This window comes from Tachyglossus aculeatus, chromosome 10 (assembly GCF_015852505.1).
Source record: "Tachyglossus aculeatus isolate mTacAcu1 chromosome 10, mTacAcu1.pri, whole genome shotgun sequence".
NCBI lineage: Eukaryota > Metazoa > Chordata > Mammalia > Monotremata > Tachyglossidae > Tachyglossus > Tachyglossus aculeatus.
In genome coordinates this window covers 324,085-339,447 of record NC_052075.1, presented here as the reverse complement: position 1 = coordinate 339,447, position 15,363 = coordinate 324,085, and the positions used below count along the sequence as shown (strand labels likewise).

Below are 15,363 nucleotides of genomic sequence, written 5' to 3'. Positions count from 1 at the left end.
AACAGTGCTTGACACATTGTAAGTGCTATACAAATACCATCATTATTATTTTTATTATTTGTTGAGCACCTATTGTGTGTAGAGTACTGTACTAAGTGCCTGGGAGGGCACAGTATAACAGGGTTGGCAGACAGGTTCCTTGGCCCCAACCAGCTGATGGTGTAGACCCCGGCCGGCCCTCCTGCCCACATCCCACGTGAGGGTTCCCGTGGTACTGATGCTGGCGCAGGAGCCGGAGGCCGAGCGCATCGGCATTGAGCGGATGACTCCTCCCCGTCGACCTCAGGGCCTCTAGCCCGCACGCTCTCTCTCCTCACGGTCTGTCCATTCGTCCCCTTGCTCCTCTGCCGCCGCAGCCCAGCCCACACACTAACTCTACTCCTCCAGTGCCAACCTGCTCAGTGCACCTCAACCTTGTCTGTCTCACCACCCGACCCTCGCCATGTCCCGCCTCTAGCCTGGAACCGCCTCCCCCTTCATGTCCGACAGACCACTTCTTTCCCCACCTTCAAAGCCCATCTCAAATCACATCTCCAGGAAGCCTTCCCTGAGGGCTTAATTCCACAGCACTTATGTATATATCTTTAGAGTATGTTATATATTATGTCTATTAATGTCTCTTCCCCTCTAGACTGCAAGCTTGTTGTGGGCAGGAAATGTGTCTGCCAACTCTGATGTATTGTACTTTCATAAGCACTTAGTACAGTGCTTTTGCACATAGTAAGCGCGCAAGTACCATCAGTTGATGATCCCCCCTGCCCCCATCCTTTTTTCCCATCCCTACTGCCTCTCATGGATTTAGCCCCACCCCTAAACACTTTGGTACTCCCCCCATCCCAAACTGCATATGTGTAATAGTAATAACGACGATGGTATTTGTTATATGTGCCAAGCACTGTACTAAGCTGCCAAGCACTGTACTAAGCTGTGGGGTGGATACAAGCAAATTGGGTTGAACACGGTCCCTGTCCCAAGTGGGGCTCGCAATCTCAGTCTCCATTTTACAGATGAGGTAATTTGGGCACAGAGAAGTGAAGTGACTTGCCCAAGGTCACACCGCAGACAAGCGGTGGAGCCGGGATTAGAACCCGTGACCTTCCGACTCGGTAGGCCAGACTCGGTTGCTAGCCTTACATTGCTTCCCACCTGTCTACTTGTTTCACCTGTCTTCTTGTTTTGTTTCGTTGTCTGTCTTCCCCTTCTAGACCGTGAGCCCATTGTTGGGTAGGCACCGTCTCTAGATGTTGCCGATTTGTACTTCCCAAGCGCTTAGTACATTGCTCTGCACATTGTAAGCGCTCAATAAATACAATTGAATGAATGAATGAATGAAACATAATCTAGAATGTCAGCTTCTTGTGGGCAGGGGTCACTTTTACCAACTATCATCCAATCAAGTGCCTAATCAGTGCTGCGTGCAGCAAACTTTCAATAAATACCACTGACTGATTGATTGACATCGCTCTTGGTCGAGCCTTCCGTTGGTGGTGGGGCTGCCAACAGCTCATTATCAGGGAAGGCTTCCTGGAGGAGGCGGATTCTGAGGTGAGCCCTTGGTGGACATGACACCGTGCAACTTGGTTGGGGGACGGGAGACATTGATGGACCTGGGGCCTTGCTGGGTCCCTGACGGGTGGTATAATAAGAATAACAATAATTGTGGTATTTGAAGCAGCGTGGTTTAGTGGAAAGAGCACGGGCTTGGGCGTCAGAGGATGTGGATTCTAATCCCAGCTCTGCCACGTCTCTACTGTGTGACCTTGGGCAGTGACTTAACTTCTCTGTGCCTCAGTTACCTCATTAAATGGGGATTAAAAGTGTGAGCCCCACGTGGGACAACCTGATTACCCTGTATCTACCCCAGCGCTTAGCACAGAGTCAGCGCTTAACAAATACCATAATTATTGTCATTATTATTATTATCTGATAAGCACTTACTGTGTGCCAGACACTATACAAAGCTCTTGGGTGAATGCAAGCAGATCGGTTTAGACACAGTCCCTGTCCAGCATGGGGCTCACAGTCTAAATCCCCATTTTATAGACAAGGGAACTGAGGCCCAGAAAAGTGAAGTGACTTGCCCAAGGTCACACAGCAGACAAGTGGCGGAGCCAGGATAAGAACCCATGACCTTCCGACTCCCAGCCCCGGGTGCTATCCACTACCCCCCATCGAGGTGGGGGGCGAGAAGGGGGTGGGGGGGTGCCATGCCGGGGCCCATGTGCCCTGCTTTGGTTCTTCCCCGCCGCCACCCCCCACCCCGGTATGGGGAAGATCAACCCGTCATCCTCCTGAGCCTCAGTTCCCTCATCTTTAAAATGGGGATTGAGACTGTGAGCCCCATGTGGGACAGCGACTGGTTCCAACTTGATTTCCTTGTATACATCCCAGTGCTTATTACAGTCCCCGGTACAAAGTAAACACTTAACAAATACCATGATTAATTATTATTATTGTCAATTGAGCACACTATTAGTGAAGTGACTTGCCCAGGGTCACACAGCAGACAAGTGACGGATTCTGGATTAGAACCCATGACCACCTGATTCCCAGGCCCTCGCTCTTTCCACTGCTGCTGTAAGCGACACTAGACCTTCAACTCCCCAAGTGCAGGGATCGTGTCTACCACATCTGTAGCACTCTGCTCACGGTGATTGAGTAAGTGAGTGAGGGCCTGCCTTGTGTGCTCCTGGATGGGCGCGGGGCCCGCGGGAAGAGGGTGGGAGCTGTGGGGAATGGGTGCCGGCATCAGTGCTGGCCAAGTTGGCAAGCAGAGGCCAGGAGGGGCCGGGCACGGGGCCCTGGGCAGTCAGGGCCACCGCCTCTCTGAGCGGCAGTCGTGCTTTGCAGCTGATGGAGGAGGGTGAGGCCCAGGAGGAGGAGGAGACCGAGGCGGAGACTGAGGCAGAGAAGAAGGCCGCGGGCGAGGAGGAGGACCAGGAGGAAGAGGAATGGCTAAGGCTGCGGCCCGTGGAGCCTCGGTCGGCGCAGTGCTGTGGCAGCGGCTGCAGGCCGTGCATCTTTGACCTGTACCAGCGGGAGCTGGCCCGCTGGGAGGAGGCCCGGGCCAGAAAGGACAAGGGGCTGCTGTCTGGGAATTGCGGTGAGGTAGGGACCGGACCCCGGGCTCTGTGCGCTGAGAGGGAGGGACACCGACCAGCCGACTGACTACCCGCCACCTTGCCCGTGACTGTGAGAGAGAGAGAAGAGAGAGAGAGAGAGAGAGAGAGAGGGACAGAGAGTGTGTGTGTGTGTGCACATGCACAGTGGGGAGCTGGGGTCCTCCCTGCCGTCTGGCTGAGGGAGCATCTCACCTCCGCTTGGACAGCCGCTCTGTCGTTTCCCCGCCCGCGACCAGAGTGTCCGGGGTGGCCCCGAGCCACAGGAGTGTGAGGGACTTCGGCCGTTGGGTCGGGGGAGCTGTCGGGGCAGCCCTCTGGGGCGCGGGCCAGGTGACGGGGAGTGGGGCGGGGCCTGGGTGCTCCCAGTGGGAGTGGCTCCAAGCCCGCACCCTCTCACCCCTGTCATGCCCTCCTCTTCACGGATGCCACCCTTGTCGTTGTCTCCTACGTCCCCGCAATCGTTGTCCACGTCATCATGATCGTCATCGCGGACGTCACCGCTGCCACCATGATGGCCTTTGCTGCCATCCCGGGGGTTGTCGCGATCCTTGCCGTCATCGAGCAGCGGGAGCGGGAGCCTGCCGCGTCCGTCTTAAGCCCTGACACGTTCCAGCCTTTCAGCCTGAGCGCAGTGGACCAGCTGACCGACGATACCTTCCGGTTCAGATTCACACTGCCCGCCAACGGCCTCCTGGGCCTGAGCCCCGGACAGCATATTGTGCTCCGGTGCGTGGTCCTCCACATCACCCGCGGGGTGCACGCTGGGGAGGGGGGCACACCGGTGGACCGTGGGGCTCGTGCTTGCTGATGAGTGGTCACCCTGAGCCATCATCGTCAGGATTTATCGCACACCCTCTATGGACAGGATGCTATGCTGGGTGTCTCCTACAGATAGGGTTCTGTATTGGGCTTCCCCTGCAGGCGGGCCATTGTACTGGGCATCCCCAGTGGCCAGAGTGCCGTTGTGGAGTCCCCCTTACAGGCAGAGTGCCATACTAGATGTCTTCCAGTCCCACCACCCCCGTCGCGTCTGTTCTCCACTAACGGGCTTGCCCCGTGGTCACCCTCACCTTGATCAAGACATCAAAGTAGCCACAGACGTCGACGGGGCTCACGGGTGTCACTAGGGGGTTGGCCCTGTGGAGGAGCTGCAGGAACCCCCTTCTCCTGTCTTGACCCTGGGTTCTCCCTAGTTGCTAGTGATTCAGCTCCCACGGCCCTTCAGACCGGGAAGGGTGGACAGAAGGTGCTTGGAGGAAATGTGGGCTGGATACCCTCCTGGACACCCACCCTCATAGTTAAGGATGGACCGTCCAACATTCCTGACTCTCCCCTCTCCACTCTCTGTCTCAATAATATAAGTGTAGCATTTGTAAAGTGCTGACTATGTGCCAAGCACTGTACTAAGCTCTGGAGTGGATATAAGCAAATCGGGTTGGACACGGTCCCAGTCCCATGTAGGGCTCACAATCTCAATTCCCATTTTCCAGTTGGGGGAACTGAGGCACTGAGCAGTGAACGACTTGCCCAAGATCCCACAGCAGACGTGTGGCGGAGCTGGGTTTAGAACCCATAACCTTCTGACTTCCAGAAGACTTCCAGTCTTCTAGACTGTGAGCCCACTGTTGGGTAGGGACCATCTCTATATGTTGCCAACTTGTACTTTCCAAGCGCATAGTGCAGTGCTCTGCACACAGTAAGCGCTCAATAAATACGATTGATTGATTCCAGGCCCGTGCTCTATCCACTGCGCCATGCTTCTTCTCTCCCTAGTGACCCAGTATAGACCATCCAACAGCCCTGTCTCTCCCCTCTCCATCCTTGACTTTCTCCCAGTGACCCAGAATTTCATTCATTCATTGATTCATTCAGTCGTATTTGTTAAGTGCCTATTGTGTGCAGAACACTATACTGAGCACTTGGGAGAGTACAATACAACAATCAGCAGACACATTCCCTGCCCTCAACAAGCTTAAAGTCTAGAAGGGGGAAGACAGACCATCCCACACCCCTTATTCTCCCCCTCCATCCCTGACTCTCCCTCCAGCGACCCAGCACAGACCATCGCTCTCTGACTCTCCTCTCCATCCCTGACTCTCCCCAAGTGACCCAGCTCAGATCTCCGGAAAGAGTGGACAGATAGCGGTTGAGAAGCGGTCACTACATTTCCCACCTCTGCCCTGACAGTCCTGTCAGGACCTGCCATTCTGTTTCCCAGGGCTGAGGTGGATGGCCAAGCCGTCCAGCGAGCATACACGCCCGTGAGCCCCGTCGATGCCCGTGGCTACTTTGATGTCTTGATCAAGGTGAGGGAGACCGCGGGGCAAGCCTGTTAGCGGAGAGGAACAGATGTGGCAGTGGTGGTGGGACCGGTGGTGCCCAGCTCCCGGGTGGTGCCCTGTCTGAGCTGGGAGCCGGGGATGAGAACCTGGAGCCTTCAGGGTGGGCAGAGGACTGGGCAGCGACATTGGGGGCTGAGGCTGGAGCAAGTGACTGGGGAGTGGAGTGTCATGGGGCTGCACCCCGCTCTCGCTCCTCACCAACCACACCAGCCCCCAGGAAAGGCGTCCGAGGGGATCACGGCGGCCGGTGGCTCCCCTGGCCCCAGGCCATCGGTAAACTCGAGGGTGCCCGGCGACATGACTGTTGCAGTGCTATCGCACCGGATTGGCATCCCGGTTCGTCAGGTCCTGGAGAGTGGGTGACTCAGCCCTCTGGCGTGGCCCCTTCGGGGGTTTCCCTTACCGGCCCAACCAGGTCAGTGTCTCGGCGGGAGCCGTTGGCAATGCTGACAGTGCGCGACCCCTGACCCCAGGCGGCCCCGACCCTGGGCGGCGCTGCCCTCAGTGGCCGGCACGTAGAGTCCTGCGGGGAGTGCAGCAACAGTGGGATGGTCAGTGGGGGTGGCCGGATAGGGTGGGCAGAATACGCGGGTGCCTCCCAGGGTTTGCCCAGCAGTGATGTCTGAAATGGCCAATCCTCTGCCTCCGGCCTGAGCGGATGTCACTGATCCTTGGGGCCACTTAGCCTGGCCAAGCCCCCACCCCCTTGTAGGTGCACCCCCCTCCCCCTACTCCCCAGGTAGCTGCAGGAACCAGGAGCCAGAGAACTGAAGGGAAGTAGATGCCCGTCTCTCTTATCCCTGGCCCCGGCCCCCTCCGGCTTGCTCTGGTCCGTCAGTTTGGACAGCTGCTCCTGCTGGCAGCAGGGACAGGCCTGGCCCCCATGCTACCCATCCTGCACGGCATCACGGACGACGCCGACGACGAGACATTCGTCACGCTGGTGGGCTGCTTCCGGACCTTCGGGGACATCTACCTGAAGTCCGTCCTCCAGGACCTGGCTCGCTTCTGGAACGTGCAGGTTCTCTTCGTGCTCAGCCAGGTGAGGGGTCCCCGGATCCCGACCCGTCCCCCTCCAGCAAGCAGCTGGGTCTGAGTCGGCCAGAGCTGGGGCCCCTGGCCTGGGGGCATTGCAGTGTAGTAATGATGGATTTGGGGTATTGGAGAAGCGCTTATTGGGGGCCAAGCACCTTGCTAAGCCCTAAAGGAGACAGAAGATAATCAGGTCAGACAAAGTCCCAGGCCCATGCAGGGCTTGCGTTCTATTAGGAGGGAGAACAGGTATTGAATTGACAGAGGAGAAAACCGAGGCACAGAGGAGTTATGCAGTGGGTGAGTGGCCGAGCCGAGATTAGAACCCAGGGCTCCCTGACGCCCAGGCCCAGGCTCTTTCCGCTTAGCCATAGTGCTCCTGGCGGGCGTTGGGGCTGCCAGCTAAGAGAACAAATGTGGGGGATTCTGCCAGGGCGTTGCCATAGAGCCTCAACCTTGGTCATGCCCACTTCCTCACCCTCTACCCCCAAGTCCCATGGCACAGCCACCCAGTCCTCAGAGGAGGAGTGTGAAAAGATGAAGTTAGTTGTGAGCCCTTGAGCAAAGGGAACTTGTCTTAAATTTCTGCTGTCTGTTCCTGACCCCGACGTTGGCTCTGGTGGTATTGACTATGTGCTCGGCGCCGTGCCTAGTGCCGGGAGAGATGCGAGCGGAGCAGTCCAGCCACGACCCGGCCCCGTGGGGCTCGCGGGCTTGGTGGGCGAAAGCGAGCAGGGACGAGGGTCCTCATAGAGTGGAATAGTGACGAGCCACACCGGCTACGTCGGCAGCCTCAGGATGGGTGATAGACTGGGTCGTGGGTGTGGGCGTTCTGAAACCCTCTCCCAGCCGCAGGTCCTACAGGAGTTTGTTCAGCTGGGCAGCCGGCAGAACGGGGAGATGGGGCTCTCCCGGCAGCCTTCACTGCCCGTTTTCCTCCCTCTCGCTCACCTGTCCACTTCGGGAGAGGGAGGGATGACCAGCCCCAAGCCTTCTACCCCACCAGGAGTCATCGCTGGATGGGCTACCCCAGAGCTATCGGGATAGGACCCACCTGGGCCGCCTGGACCGGGACCGGATGGTGCAGGTGGTGGACGGTTGCCGGCGGAAGCCATTTGCGCTAGTCTGCGGCCCCCCCGACTTCCAGCGGGACGTGGCCGGCCTCCTGCAGGCTGCCGGGCTGACGGAGGAGTCATTCTTCTTGTTCTAGCGTTGGCCTGCCCTCCTCCCTGCCTGCCCACGTGCCCACAGCGGAATCGGGGGATAGCTCCCGAGCCATCTCTGGCTGCTCCCTGAGGCCTTGGGGCGGGGGCCTTTCGGGGCTGGGGGCTTTTCCCGAGAATGGGGCAGTGAGCCCCCACACCAACCCCCTGTCCCTGCTCCCCTGGCTGGCTGCATGGCTTTTTCCGTGCCAGGGTCTGGGGGGAGGAGTATCCAACGGGGGAGCCCTCCTGGTCAGGAGGGCAGGTGGTCAGAGCCTCCAACCCCCCAAAAAGTACTTTCACTCCCCCGCCACCACTTGGGGTCCCAACCTCCCCACCCTCCTGTAGCAGACATGTACTGATCTTTATATTTTATTGCTCCTGTGTAATTTATTTTATTTAATGCCCAGTCTCCCTCAGCTCCTTGAAGACAGGGATAGTGTCTACTAACTGTTTTGTACTCTCCTTAGTGCCCCTTACAGTGCTCTGCACAAATTATTGTTTTCATCTTGTCTATTGTGCCTTTCACCAAGTCCTTCCCCATCTTGTTCTTAGACCAGGGTCAGGGATCCCATCTGATTCTCATCTGGGGAATTTTTTTTCTCTAGTGCTTAGCACAGTACTTGGCACAAAGCTGGTATTTGATAAATACCACTACCGCTTCTGCTACTAAGAGCTGTGATCACTGGTCGTAGGTGTTCCCAGGGAGGCAGGGACAATAGATACAATGCATCACTCAGTGGATCGGTTCTCCATTGGAGAAGCTCCGTTGAAGAAGCCGCGTGGCTCAGCAGAAAGAGCCCGGGCTTTGGAGTCAGGAGGTCATGGGTTCAAATCCCTGCTCCACCAGTTGTCAGCTGTGTGACTTTGGGCAAGTCACTTAAATTCTCTGGGCCTCAGTTACCTTATCTGTAAAATGGGGGTGAAGACTGTGAGCCCCCCGTGGGACAACCTGATCACCTTGTAACCTCCCAGCTCTTAGAACAGTGCTTTGCACATAGTGAGCACTTAATAAATGCCATTATTGTTATTATTATTATTATTCTCCACTGTCTCACCTCTACTGCCTCATGGCTTGGAACCAAGCAACCGGACACCCCCAGAACCCCCGAGGTTGTTCTCTCCGAGCCCTATGGCTCCTCCCAGATGCCCTGGTCACACCTCCGACCCCTACCTCCCCATACAGCCCGTGGGCTCCCCGCCCCGCAGCTCATGGCTTTTCTGTATCCGACCAGCGTTCCAGGATTCCCTGACCGCCTTCTGGCCAAGCCAGAGTGGAATGAACACAATTTGTTTCTGCCCGATCCTCCGTTAGATAGAGAGCTCCTTGAGGGTGGGAACTGTGGCTTCTGCCTCTACTGGGTGCTCCCAAGCACGCAGTCCACTGCTCTGCCCTCAGTTGGAGCCCAGGCTGGTGCCCTGTACTCAATAGGAGCCCAGTCCAGTGAGTCCACTCACAATGGGGGAGGTTGTGCCAAGCAGCGTGACCACTGACATAGGCAGGCACTCTCTACGCTGCACCCTCCCTGCCCCCTCCAAACCCACCCCACCAAATTTCCTTCCTTTTAGGCCTGATCCCTGATTTCTTTTAGACCTCAAGTGGATGGGAGTGAGGAGAGACAAATGTGTGCACTTTGGGGTCAGATCTTCCCCTTCTTTCTCCATCAGCTTCCTCCAGACGTGTGCCAGCTTCCTAGCCCCGTACTGGCTGTGGCTTTTTTTCCCATGACATTGAAGTGCTTACAATGTGCCAAGCACTGTTACAGGCGATGGGGTAGATACAAGTTATTCAGGTAGGGCACAGTCCCTGCCCCTCTTGGGGCTCAGTCTAAGTAGGAAGAAGTCGGATTGAATGCCCATTTTACAGTTGAGGAAACTGAGGCCCAGAGAAGTTAAGCGACTTGTCCACGGTCACACAGACAAGTGGCAGAGAGGGATTGGAACCCAGATCTTCCGACTCCCAGGCTTGGGCATTTTCCACTGCTGTTGCGAGCAGGGAGGTGGCCCCTGGCAGGTAGAACACTAGTGGGCAGAGCACCGGCCTGAGAGTCAGAAGGTCATGGGTTCTAATCCTAGCTCCGCCACTTGCATGCCGTGTGACCTCAGGCAAGTCACTTAATGTCTCTGTGCCTCAGCTCCCTCATCTATAAAACGGGGATTAAGACTGTGAGCCCCATGTGGGACAGGGACTGTGTCCAACCTGATTAGCTTGTATCAACCCCGGTGCTTAGTGCGTGGTGGCACATAGTAAGTGCTTAACAAATACCTTCATTATTATTACTACTAATAATAATAACAATGAAAAAGGAGAAGTTTCAGACAGAGTATGGATCCGGGAAAGGCAATGTCAGACAGAGCACTGAACCTTATATTAATTTATGTCTCCCCCCTCTAGATATAAGGTCGTTGTGGGCAGGGAATGTGTCTGTTTATTGTGGTTTTGTACACTCCCAAGTGCTTAATACAGTGCTCTGCACACAGTAAGCGCTCAATAAATGTAATTAAATTAATGATTGAATGAGGGCAGCGCCCAGTACCTGCTCACACGCTGCTGGGGTGCCACGCAAACTTCCAGGGGCTGGACGTAGCTCAGGTGAAGGAGAAGAACTGGAGAGCGCCCAAGGTCTGGCTAAGTTCAGGGCTGGCTGGGAGAACAGGCGGGGAATGGAGAGGGGGCACCTGGGCAGGGATTGTCTCTATTGCTGAATTGTACTCTCCAAGCGCTTAGTACAGAGCTTTGCACACAGTAAGTGCTCAATAAATACGATTGAATGAAATATGATTGAGGAATTCATTAGGGCATCTGGGGAAGCAGAAGACAAAGGCATTCTACCAGAGGTGGGTGAGGTTGGGTTCCCTGGGCAGGGAGATATGGGGCACAGTCAACAAGGGCAGGGTGTAGACCGGGCAATCGGGTCCTTCCACCAGGGCCTAGCACTGTGTTTTAGGTGGACCGGCGCTGCCAGGCGGCGCTCATGACCGGTGCCTGCGGCCGGTGATCCTGGTCAGGGCTGGCGGCCAGTGCTCCCGGTCGGCGTTCGCAGCCACCCTCCCCGCTCACTCGACGTAGATGGCAAACACCAGTCCAATGCAGAAGAGCGAGGCGTTGGCAAACCGGGCGGCGGCAAAGCAGTCCGAATGGACGTCCCACAGACTCCGGCTGGTGATGGCGAGGCCGGTGCCGCTGCCTACGCTGACGAGGCAGACCAGCTTATAGCGTGGGGGAACGACCGCCTTGGCCCGTGCCCGGATCTCGTCGCTGAGGGCCGTGGCTAGCCGGGCCCCCTCGGCCGGGCAGTAGGTGACGCCGGTCAGTCTGGCCAGCAGGTGTGCCCGGACCAGCTCTTCCACCAGGCCGCGGGGGAACCTCTCCTTGGGGCTGGCTGCCCAGGCGGGCACCTGGCGGAGACAGATGGGCAGTGGGGGTCGGGCCACTCTAGCGCCCACCACGGCCTTGGACACGGTGTGGGTGGCCCTGGCGAGTCTCACTGCCAGCACCAGGAAAACACCTGACTTGACTGGCTGCAGAGGTCACAGGCCCAGGGTGGGGGTGGGACCAGAGGAGGGGCCACCGGAAGAAGCTTTCAACGGTAACCTTGACTCCCCCTCCTCATCCCCCCAACATCTCTGAGGTTCCTCTCTGGACATGACTTATGGTTTCATCCCCGGCCTCGGGGCAATGGAGCAAAGACAGCATCGGAAGTCAAATGGAGGAGACTGTACTACATAGGCGGACCGTGGGGTCACCCCTAGCTGTGACCCCCACCACCCTTCTGGGGCCTGAGAGAAGCCATGCCCAACACCCTCCTGCCCAGCAGGGATCGGGGGAGAGAGTCGAAGATGCTGGACGGTCAGTGCTGGGTCCCCGGGGGAGAGTCAGGGATGGAGAGGGGAGAGTTGGATGTTTGATGGACTGTAGTGGGTCACGGAGGGAGAGTCAGGGATGGGGAGGAAAGAGTCAGGAGTGTTGGATGCTCCATGCTGGGTCACTGGGGGAGAGTTGTGGGAGTCGGATGGTCCACGCGGAGTCACTGGAGGAGAGTCAGGGAGATTGGAAGCAGCGTGGCTCAGTGGAAAGAGCACGGGCTTGGGAGTCAGAGGTCAAGGGTTCAAATCCCAGCTCTGCCGCTTATCAGCTGTGTGGCTTTGGACAAGTCATTAACTTCTCTGGGCCTCAGGTACCTCATCTGTAAGGATTAAGGCTGTGAGCCCCACATGGGACAACTTGATCACCTTCTATCCTCCCCAGCGCTTAGAACAGTGCTTTGCGCATAGTAAGTGCTTAACAAATGCCATCATCATTATTATTATTATTATTATTGGATGGTCCATGCTGAGTCACTGAAGGAGAATCAGGGGTGTTGGAGAGTCCAACCCTGACCCTGAGGGTGGGTGTCCAGGAGGGCGACCAGCTCTCAGTTCCTCCAAGAGTCCTGGTGGCGATGGCCCTGTGAGGCGGAGCAGCAGGCTGGACCACATGGTGGTTGTGGTGTGGGCTTGTGTGCTTCTGAGGCTGGCTGTTGCAGGACTGCATGGTTGTGGGGTTAGCTGTTGGAGGGTTGTGTGGTTGTGGGACTGCGTGGTTGTGGGGCTGGCTGTTGCGGAGCCGTGTGGTGACAGGGTGGATCTCTCCCCTTTAAAGGACTTGTTAGTCACCCCACCCTCAGCTTCACAGCACTGACGTCCGTGTCTGTCTCCCCTTCTAGACTCCATTCTATCGTTCTCTCTCAAGTGCTTAGTACAGTGCTCTGCACGCAATAATGGCTCAAAACATGCCATTCGTTGATTGATTTTAGGGCTACAGGGTTATGTGGTTGCACAGTTGCAGGGCTGCGCAGTTGCAAGGCTGAATGGTTGCAGGACTGCTTAGTAGTAGGTTCTGCCGTTACAGTTCTGAGCAGCAGGAGGTCTTGAGGCAAAGAAGACAAGAGGCACCAAACGGGTGGCACTGACCAGATGCCAAAGGGCAGGCATCCCCCGCCCCACCCGAGGGGCATGGCCCGGGAGCAGGGGGCGGGCCAGGCTGCAGAGGGGCGGGCCCATGGCACTCATAATGATAATAATAGTAATAATAATGATGGTATTTGTTAAGCACTTACTATGTGCCAGGCCCTGTACTAAGCACCGGGGGAGAGCCAAGCAAATCGGGTTGGACACAGTCTCTGTCCTGCATAGGGCTCACAGTCTTAATCCCCATGTTACAGAGGAGGTCGCTGAGGACCAGAGAAGTGAAGTGACTTGCCCAAGGCCACCTGACAGACAAGTGGCGGAAATGGGATTAGAACCTATGACCTTCTGGCTCTATCCACTACACCATGCTGTTTTGTCAGTGGGCCTGAGATTTTTGAAACTGAACCCCCCCAGGGCAAGGTATGGCCTGAGCTGCTGCTCACCACCTGCGCCCCTTGTCCCCAAGCTTCCTGGGATTGGACCCGCCCCGCGGGGACCAGATGAAGGCGAGGCCCCTCCCCCTGTGACCTCTTTTCCCACCTGGGCCTTTCCCCTGCCCACCCTGGGGTCCGCCCTGGACTTGCTCACCAGCTCACGGACCAGAGCCACGGGTGCAGAGCAAGGCAGGGGCTGCAGCCTCGAACGGGTTTTCTGCGCTGCCCGGTTCTGCGGGGAATGGAAAACATGAAATCCATCGTCTCCCAGAGCCCTGGGCTGGTGAGACTAGGGAGGGGGCTGCAGGGAAGCTGTGGCTGTTACCCTCTAGACTGTAAGCTCATTGTGAGCAGGGACTGTATCTGTTATATTGTTCTATTGTACTCTCCCAAGCGCACTATACAGTGCTCTGCACACAGTAAGCGCTCAATAATTAGGATTGAATGAATGTAGATGGGCTGTGGGAAGAGGAGGAGGAATGGGCTTCGGGTTCCCCAACCCCTGTCTTCCCTCCTCCTCCCTCCACCCCGGCCCCGTACCTTCAGCTCCTTGGTGACTCTCTGAGCTGCGAGCAGCCCTCTCAGGCTGAAGCGGGGGGTCCCCGGGGGTCTGGCTGGAAGGCCTGGGGCCTGTCCAGGCAGGGAAGCAGATGGGTAGAGTCGCTGTGGAGCCGGCGCTTCTGGGGCCTGAGAGGTGGCAAACAGCGTGGAAGGGGAGGGAGAGCGGAGGTCCTGGCATTGACCACCAGACACTGCCCTGCGGAGGGCAGGGGGCCGGCAGGGTGTGGACTATCGGTCTCTCCCTCACCTGAGATCCTCCTCCTGCCCCCCTCCCAGTCGGCGGACCCTGGGGAGTGAGACGGGGGTGGGAATAATAATAGTAATGATGGTATTTGTTAAGCGCGTCCTTTGTGCCAACCACTGTTCTAAGCACTGGGCTAGAAACAAGGTGATCAGGTTGTCCCACGTGTGGCTCACGGTCTTAATTCCCACTTTACAGATGAGGTAGCTGAGGCCCAGAGAAGTGAAGTGACTTGCCCGAAGTCACACAGCTGACAAGTGGTGGAGCCGGGATTAGCACCCACGACCTCCGCCCTCCTTAGCCCGTGCTCTTTCCAGTGGGGGAGACTTGGAGAGGAACTGCGGAGGCTTGTGGGTTGGAGCTGGGCCGAGATCCCACCCCGTCTCCCCTCCCTGCCACCCCCTGAGTGACTGAGGGCCAAGGGCCCCACCCCCAACCCCCGGATGGATGGGACGGTAGCCTAGCGCGGGGAGGTCCGGTCAGGTCAGTGTCACCGCGGGGTTGACAAAGGTCTCAGGGGGCCCAGCTAAGGTCCTGGGCCTGGAAAGGAGGGAATTTTTTTTCCAAGCCCCAAATCCATCCGGTCATTCATCCCCCAGGAGATGACAGACTTGATGGCCCAGTGTCCCCCCGCCTCCCGCCCCGGCCCCCCGGCCTCACCTTCCTGACTGAGGATGCGGCTTCGTGACTTGGGACCCCAGCCCTGGGTGCCCCTCCCTTGGACGAAGGGTTTTGGGGCAGGGCCTGCGCTTCTCCGGGAATCATCTCGTGGGCGAGGTCTGGTCAATAATAATAATAATAATGATGACATTTATTAAGCGCTTACTATGTACCAAGCACTGTTCTAAGCGCTGGGGAGGTTACAAGGTGATCAGGTTGTCCCACGTGGTGCTCACGGTCTTCATCACCGTTTTACAGATGAGGGAACTGAGGCACAGGGAAGTGAAGTGACTTGCCCAAAGTCACGCAGCTGATAAGTCACCCTGGGGAAGACTGGTGAGATGGCAGGGGGCAGCGGGCAGGGACGGACCCACACCAGGCTCCTCCTGTGCCCCCCCCCGAACTCAGGGCAGGACTGTTCCCGGCGACCCCAGGAAGAGGTGCGGGGTCCCAGCCCGCCCCACCCCACGTCTCCTCCCCGTGCGGCCTCTGTGGTGAGTTTCAGCCCCACGGAACGTGGACAGGTGACCTCCGCATCGTCCCTGTCAGCTGTCGAACTAGACTTTGGACGATGTCTCCCTCGTCCCTCGGAGGATGCCGCAGGCTTCCTAGAGGAGGACCACCACCCCAGAATCCTGGGCCGGTTGGTTAACCGGTGGACGCTGGGCCCTCGGCCACAGCCCCCACTGTGCCGAGCCCCCTTCCCGGTCACTGCCGCCGCTCACTGGGAAAACCGCTGTGCTGCAGGGGGTGGGCACAGCAGCTGGACTGTCCTTCCAGCCCAGTCCCTGCTCCCCCACACCGGCCCACCCCAGCCAA

At 57.5% G+C, this 15,363-nt stretch overlaps 1 protein-coding gene across 6 annotated transcripts; it reads left to right on the top strand.

Annotated features, from left to right (window-relative positions):
* The first annotated feature begins 1,306 nt into the window (after nucleotides 1-1,306).
* On the top strand, nucleotides 1,307-14,574 carry LOC119933501 (NADH-cytochrome b5 reductase-like). Of its 6 annotated transcripts, XM_038753035.1 has the most exons (7): nucleotides 1,307-1,545; nucleotides 2,851-3,108; nucleotides 3,688-3,848; nucleotides 5,341-5,428; nucleotides 5,775-5,879; nucleotides 6,303-6,506; nucleotides 7,503-8,541. In XM_038753035.1, the coding sequence occupies exons 2-7, from the start codon at nucleotides 2,854-2,856 to the stop codon at nucleotides 7,704-7,706; spliced, it is 1,017 nt and encodes a 338-aa protein (XP_038608963.1). In that variant the 5' UTR covers nucleotides 1,307-1,545; nucleotides 2,851-2,853; the 3' UTR covers nucleotides 7,707-8,541. The 6 variants fall into 6 exon arrangements, with proteins under 6 accessions (XP_038608963.1, XP_038608964.1, XP_038608967.1 ...); XM_038753036.1 differs by lacking the exons at nucleotides 1,307-1,545; nucleotides 7,503-8,541 and adding an exon at nucleotides 14,484-14,574 and having other exon boundaries at nucleotides 2,531-3,108; XM_038753039.1 differs by lacking the exon at nucleotides 1,307-1,545 and having other exon boundaries at nucleotides 2,531-3,108; nucleotides 7,487-7,628.
* The last annotated feature ends 789 nt before the right edge of the window (nucleotides 14,575-15,363 follow it).

Coding starts and splice junctions, on each gene's coding strand:
- LOC119933501 (XM_038753035.1), top strand. CDS start 2,854: ATGGAGGAGGGTGAGGCCCAGGAGGAGGAGGAGACCGAGGCGGAGACT. Junction 3,849..5,340: donor GGACAGCATATTGTGCTCCG/GTGCGTGGTCCT, acceptor TCTGTTTCCCAG/GGCTGAGGTGGATGGCCAAG. Junction 6,507..7,502: donor TTCTCTTCGTGCTCAGCCAG/GTGAGGGGTCCC, acceptor CTACCCCACCAG/GAGTCATCGCTGGATGGGCT.